Below are 6,418 nucleotides of genomic sequence, written 5' to 3' on the forward strand. Positions count from 1 at the left end.
TTAGGTCCAACAAACTGTCATAAGGTTACAAGGGCAAAGCTGGCTTAATAATAATAATAATATGCCATTTAGCAGACGCTTTTATCCAAAGCGACTTACAGTCATGCGTGCATACATTTTTGTGTATGGGTGGTCCTGGGGATTGAACCCACTACCTTGGCGTTACAAGTGCCATGCTCTACCAGCTGAGCTACAGAGGACCACACTGCAGGGCTTATACTGCAAATCTGCAGTGAGATACAGAGCAGCACTTCACTTAGGACAAGACCCAAGTAAAGAGGCTCTTTTTTGTCAAAAGAGGCAAAGAGGGTTAAATGCAATCTACTGATAACTTATTATAACTTATAACACGTCTCACCTTATTACCAATACAGTTGCCAACTCTCACCAATTTCACTCCATAAAATAAAATCCTTTAACTTTGGAACCATTTTTACATCAGCTCTTATTTTAAAGCTTTTTAAATATTAGAGTAGGCCAACTCTTCCATAACTTGGGTATTTTGCTTGTTTCCCTAACCCTGCCTTACTAAGCATGTAGTTCAAAGACTGTTGTTTGGTAAGTTGGGCTGTAGGCAGTCAAGGGTCTGGTGCAACAGAGGTTAAATCAATGGATATATTTGTTTTCAGTTCGCCATGGTGGGGATGTTATACAATGGTGTGTGTGTGTGTTTGTGTGTGTGTGTGTGTGTGTGTGTGTGTGTGTGTGTGTGTACCCATTCAGGGGGAGGTGCTTGGTGTACAGAGGGGTATTTGTTTGAATGTAAACTGTCTGTCTCTCTCTTTCTAAAGGCACAGCCATGATGAGAACACTTCCTAGCGTGTACCTGACTATCGTCTTTTTAGGTGCTTCGCTGGGCACAACAGGTAAGAAATCCTTATTTCATTATTTTTTACAAAAGAAAGTACTAAAAAACAGGTACATTACATAACACACATATTTTGGTTACATTAACTACCATGACAATGGGAAAAGTACCACAGAAAAAATAGGGTATATTGCAGCATACATCACTTAATTATTTTTTGTTTAAAAGTTAAACATCCTGTACCGATGTTTTACTCCAACAATTAGTTGGCTTCTTTAAATACAGAAACCACGGGGACAACTTAGGTGCTCAGACTTTGATCAGGTTACATGATTAAGCTGCCTTGTGTGTACTGTGCTTCCAGCAGAGACCGGTCCGGTGGTCTCTCTGAAGAATGGCAAAGTTCGGGGCGAGTACATGACTGTGAAAGGCATAGAGCAGAGGGTACAGCAGTATTTGGGGATCCCCTTTGCCCGTCCACCAGTGGGTCCCCTGCGCCTGGCTGCCCCACAACCTGCAGAGCCATGGGAGGGAGAGAGAGATGGCACACGCCAGCCTCACATGTTAGATGGTTTAACCTTTTTACTGTACTGTATCATTGGACATGGAGTGCTAGCCAATATGCATTGACCCAAAGAACTAACTCTCTCTCTCTCTCTCTCTCTCTCTCTCTCTCTCTCTCTCTCTCTCTCTCTCTCTCTCTCTCTCTCTCTCTCTCTCTCTCTCTCTCTCTCTCTCTCTCTCTCTCTCTCTCTCTCTCTCTCTCTCTCTCTCTCTCTCTCTCTCTCTCTAGGTGTATTCAGGATCCAGTTATTTCTCAACACATAGTAAATATAATGGCCATTGAATACGACCTGCCAGACGTGTCAGAGGATTGTCTTTATCTTAATGTATACACACCTAAAGAGGCAGCAACAGACGAAAAACTACCTGTAAGTTATACTGTACATGTCACAGTTTAACATGTCACTTATGTCTTATATAATACCAATTTGAAGAAGAAACTTGGTAACTAACAGGAATGCTGCTTTAACATGAATGAATCATTATACTGTCTTAAGTTTTATAATAGCATTTTAGGATATATAACTTTTAAAGTATTGGAAGAGGATTATGTTTTTTATCCTGCTCAGGTGTTCTTTTGGATTCATGGAGGTGGCTTGTCAATGGGTGCAGCATCTCAGTATGATGCATCACCACTAGCAGCCTATCAGAACATGGTCGTAGTTGTAATTCAATATCGTCTTGGAATTGTGGGATTCCTGAGGTATGACATAATATCCTAATAGTACATTGTTTTTGACATTGTGTTTTATTCTTTGTGCAATGCATCTGATGAATTTCTTTGTATATCTGTTGAAAGCACTGGAGATGAGCATGCACCAGGCAACTGGGGTTTCCTAGACCAGATTGCAGCTCTGAAGTGGGTCCAGGAGAACATTGAGAGCTTTGGAGGGGACCCACAGTCAGTCACCATCGCAGGGGAATCTGCAGGAGGCATTAGTGCCTCCATACTGGTAAAAAGAGCCCCAGCCCAGAATGTATCTGTCAGGGAATTAGATATAACATTATCTAATCTCAATTCTTTGTTTCCAACTTGACAGACCCTGTCTCCATTAGCAAAAGGATTATTTCATCGAGCGATTTTCCAAAGTGGAGTGGCAACACTTGGCACTTATACTACAAAAGAGCCTCTGGTCATAGCTAAGGTATTCTACCTGTCTCACAATCATCCAACACAAAGTCAAATATAACTGACTTGTCAAACAAACAACACACTGTGATTTGAATCAGTTCAAACTGTTTACTGATTTAAATGCTATGTGATGTTTGAACAACTCTATGTGGCCAGGTGGTGGCTAACCTGACAGAGTGTGACTGCACCACTAATGAGCAGCTTGTCAAGTGTATAAGAGAGAAAACTGAAGAGGATTTAGTGAATGCAACAAAAAAGGTACGCTCTGCAAAAAAGGTCAACTAGCTATTCTTAGTGGAAACATAAGGAGGCTATTTGGCCTGTGCATTTCTTCTTGGTGGTTCAAATTATTAATTTCATGGTTGAAATGGTTTGACCTCACCTTTAGTGTAAAAGAAAACATACAGAGTAGCATCTCCCTCAGATATGACTGTTAAGTTATTACAATAATAGCCACAAGGGGTCAGGTTAGGCCTGTCTTCAACCATTGAGCCAACTTTTATGCGTTTTAGATGAAAACCTTTATGGGGGCGACCGTGGATGGAGTGTTTCTGAAAGACCTTGCAGAGGAACTTTTAAAGAGCAAGGAGGTCCAAAAGGTTCCTGTGCTGCTTGGAGTGACAAACCATGAGTTTGGATGGATCCTCCCCTCTGTAAGTTTATAGTTTCTTGATTCAAAAACACACTTCTGTTCAATATATCTCTTCATATCTCTTCATCTTCAAGTTTAGGTGGTTCCCAAAATAAAAAGGCTTTTAATAAGGATTAGGTTGCTGTCTTTTCTCATTTAGGAAGATGAAGGTGTGTTTAATGTCTTGACTTTTATACAGTATGTTCTCCTATGTTTTGTAACAGTCCTTTGCTCCACCTGGCTGGTCGGAGGGCTTTAACAGGCAGTCAGCGATGTCGATAATGAATATTTTCTATCCTGCTGGGGTGAGTGATTTTCATCCACTGTGTCCTCCTCCTTCTGTTCCTTCACCTGTTACTGCTGTTGATTGCTCTTACGCTCTGCATTATTAATCAATCTGAAGCAGTGTTTATGTACCATTTACGTTATTGTATCATGATACAATTTAGTATTATTGTTATCATAGTAACTTAATTAAATTATTAATATTATTAATGTACCATTTACGTTATTGTATCATGATACAATTTAGTATTATTGTTATCATAGTAACTTAATTAAATTATTAATATTATTAAGCAGAAAATGTACCAGAATATGAAAGTACTGCTGGCCACACTAAGATGATGATATGTAGGCCTATACTATACAGCAATATCAAACAAGATTGGTAGTCAGATTGGGTCTTGAACACACAGGGGCACTTAAACCTGTATACCTGCACAATGCCAATTCTGCAATCTGCATCTCATTTGCATTTCAGGCCTCCGGAGTTAACAATCTCATTGCAGATGAATACTTCAAGGATGCAAAAACTCCTGAAGATATGCGTGATGGATTCACTGAAATGCTGGGAGATCTGTTCATGGTTCTGCCTGTTATTAAAGTCGCTGGATACCACAGAGGTTAGTTTCAGTTGGGGAAGGCAACCTTCTGTTGCATTGTATTTCACCTTATGATATGATGCCAAAAGCTCTCATGATCACTTACAATGTCTCTCCTGTGTTTTTAGATGCAGGTGCACCTGTGTACATGTATGAGTTTCAACACCGCCCAGAGATGCACAAAGAGACCAGACCAAGCTTTGTAAAGTCTGACCATGCTGATGACATTGGGTTTATATTTGGATCATGCTTCTGGAATGGACATATAAAGATAACAGGTAGGTAGGTCTACAGAAACGACATCAGGGCCGGATTACCGACCGGGCACGCAGTAGTCTTGAAAACCCGACCCTATAGGCAACAGTGACTATAGGGTCTGGTTTCAATTACGGACTCTTTTGGCAACTTTCGATAAGGGAAAAAAAATGGTTACGGGATAGGCCCTCTTCAGACAGACAACTCTCCCAACAAATCACGAGGCAGACATGCCAGAACGTCGCATTTCCAAACCAACGTTTGCAGGCAAAACTTTAGCAGTGATTTTAGTGAAGGTAGTTGAAGCAAACTAGCCACTTGCGAAATGCACTTATTAAAAGTAACCTCCGGATCTCCATCCTGCTAGCTACTATTTTGTATTTTATTCAAGCGGATAAGGTAGTGACGTAGTTCCTCTAAATAGTCCGCCATTGAAACCAGACCATATAGTCACTGTTGCCTATAGAGTCAGGTTTTCAAGACTAGGCACGCAGGGCACATGCCCAGGGGTCCCGACCTCCAGGGGGCCCCCACTGATTTTGTTATAGTGTTTGAGCCGCTCAGATTGCATAACATTGCATGGCAAAATGTGTTGAAATGCAGGAAATTCGCTTTAAAACAGCAAAATTGTATCTCTGCCACCAAGAGGGGGGCCTCTAACATCTTTCTTGGCCAGGGCCCCAGATTTGGTTTGTCCGGAACTGAACTACATAGCCGCCTGTCACATTGGCATGGTTGATGCCATTCGTGATCAACAGAATGATTCAAATGTATTATGCAATGCAAGTTAATAAAAACGGACCTGAACATTATAAGGAGATTAGCCTATGTCTGCTGAGGATATGAACAATATGAAGATTATATTTTCACAAGATAAGAATAGGGATTTTTAAAAGATGATGGATAATCAAATAACGTGGTCAGGAGGCCACTAGTTAATTATCATTATTTGTTGATTTATAACTGTATTGGCCTTGTCTCTATTTTTATCACTAGGTCACGAGTCAGTCACAATCGATAAAAATAGCTTCTAGAGATCATATTAATTTCAAAACAAGGTAAAGTCTGATCACTCCCTATATTCCCTTAAATGTCACTTACAGGAACAGTTACTGAAGAGGAGGAGAAGCTGTGCAAGACAATGATGGCATATTGGGCCAATTTTGCTCGCACTGGGTAAGCATGCACTCGGACATAAACTGACGACAATATGGCTATTTCTTTGTTCTAGAACTTCTAGCTGCATGATTTTCACACAACAGTCCAGCACACCAATAGAAATAGACTCCTGAGTTACTACTTTACTTTATGAATAGGCCTGTTACAGCACACTGATCCCTGGGAATGTACTAACTGTGACTTGATGTAACCCTCAGCTCACCAAACGGGGAGGAGCTGATACTGTGGCCCCTGTATGACCAGAAAGAAGAGTACATGGAGTTGGGTTTGAAGCAGGTGGTTGCTCAGAGCCTAAAGAAGGACAAGGTGCACTTCATGACTGTCCTCCTCCCTCAGAAGCTCCACGGCCTGGCAGCCGCAGCAAGTCGGGGAAACTGACTTTATTAGCTTACACCTCTAAACACTGTACCTGTAAGCCTAATTATTTTGAAAATGTTTTGTAGGTAGGTCTAGACTCAAATTTAAATAAATAGTCTACTTTAATTGCAAACGTGTGATTGTCATCTTTCTGTCTATGTCTTTCTTCATAGCCTTGTGAAGGAAAATGTTATGTTTGTGCTTTTCTAATAACCAATTTGACTGGGTTCATGCAAGTGACTGATTGATCGTGCCTGAGAGGAATCCTCACTATCAGTATCTGCAATTTGGCAGTACGCCCAGAACATTGTTTTGAGAACAAAAGGGATATCTCAGTTTCAAGGTCTCAGCTTGGAGAGAAGAAGCCTCGTGAGGTATTGGTCGGTCACATGCATGAACCAAACGTTAATGATGAATTCATTATGAATAATGAATAAGCTAAATGTATACGGGTAAGATAGCCTAGCTAGCTACATTTTCAGATATTACACATTTCTAATTTTGACAGAAAGTGGTTTCATTTAAAGTGAAAGTGTACTGTTAGCAAGCTAGCTAACGTTAGCTGGCTGGCTCGCTAGCTAACGTTACGTGTATGATCTTATTATTCG

General features: G+C 40.7%; 1 protein-coding gene across 2 annotated transcripts; it reads left to right on the forward strand.

Moving 5' to 3' along the window:
- Nucleotides 1–757: 757 nt before the first annotated feature.
- On the forward strand, nucleotides 758–5,936 carry LOC121531823 (carboxylesterase 5A). Of its 2 annotated transcripts, none has more exons than XM_041837306.1 (13): nucleotides 758–866; nucleotides 1,173–1,371; nucleotides 1,602–1,740; nucleotides 1,942–2,075; nucleotides 2,172–2,325; nucleotides 2,413–2,517; nucleotides 2,661–2,762; nucleotides 3,017–3,157; nucleotides 3,360–3,440; nucleotides 3,899–4,040; nucleotides 4,148–4,297; nucleotides 5,378–5,450; nucleotides 5,651–5,936. In XM_041837306.1, the coding sequence occupies exons 1-13, from the start codon at nucleotides 800–802 to the stop codon at nucleotides 5,829–5,831; spliced, it is 1,668 nt and encodes a 555-aa protein (XP_041693240.1). In that variant the 5' UTR covers nucleotides 758–799; the 3' UTR covers nucleotides 5,832–5,936. The 2 variants fall into 2 exon arrangements, with proteins under 2 accessions (XP_041693240.1, XP_041693241.1); XM_041837307.1 differs by having other exon boundaries at nucleotides 760–866; nucleotides 1,176–1,371.
- Nucleotides 5,937–6,418: the final 482 nt, after the last annotated feature.

Source organism: Coregonus clupeaformis, chromosome 19, assembly GCF_020615455.1.
Source record: "Coregonus clupeaformis isolate EN_2021a chromosome 19, ASM2061545v1, whole genome shotgun sequence".
In the NCBI taxonomy this organism is placed as follows: domain Eukaryota; kingdom Metazoa; phylum Chordata; class Actinopteri; order Salmoniformes; family Salmonidae; genus Coregonus; species Coregonus clupeaformis.

Excerpts from the sequence above, each read along its gene's own strand:
- LOC121531823 (XM_041837306.1), top strand. The coding sequence starts at position 800 with ATGATGAGAACACTTCCTAGCGTGTACCTGACTATCGTCTTTTTAGGT. Across the intron at positions 867-1,172 it reads TGCTTCGCTGGGCACAACAG|CAGAGACCGGTCCGGTGGTC; the intron begins GTAAGAAATCCT and ends CTGTGCTTCCAG. Across the intron at positions 4,041-4,147 it reads AGTCGCTGGATACCACAGAG|ATGCAGGTGCACCTGTGTAC; the intron begins GTTAGTTTCAGT and ends CTGTGTTTTTAG.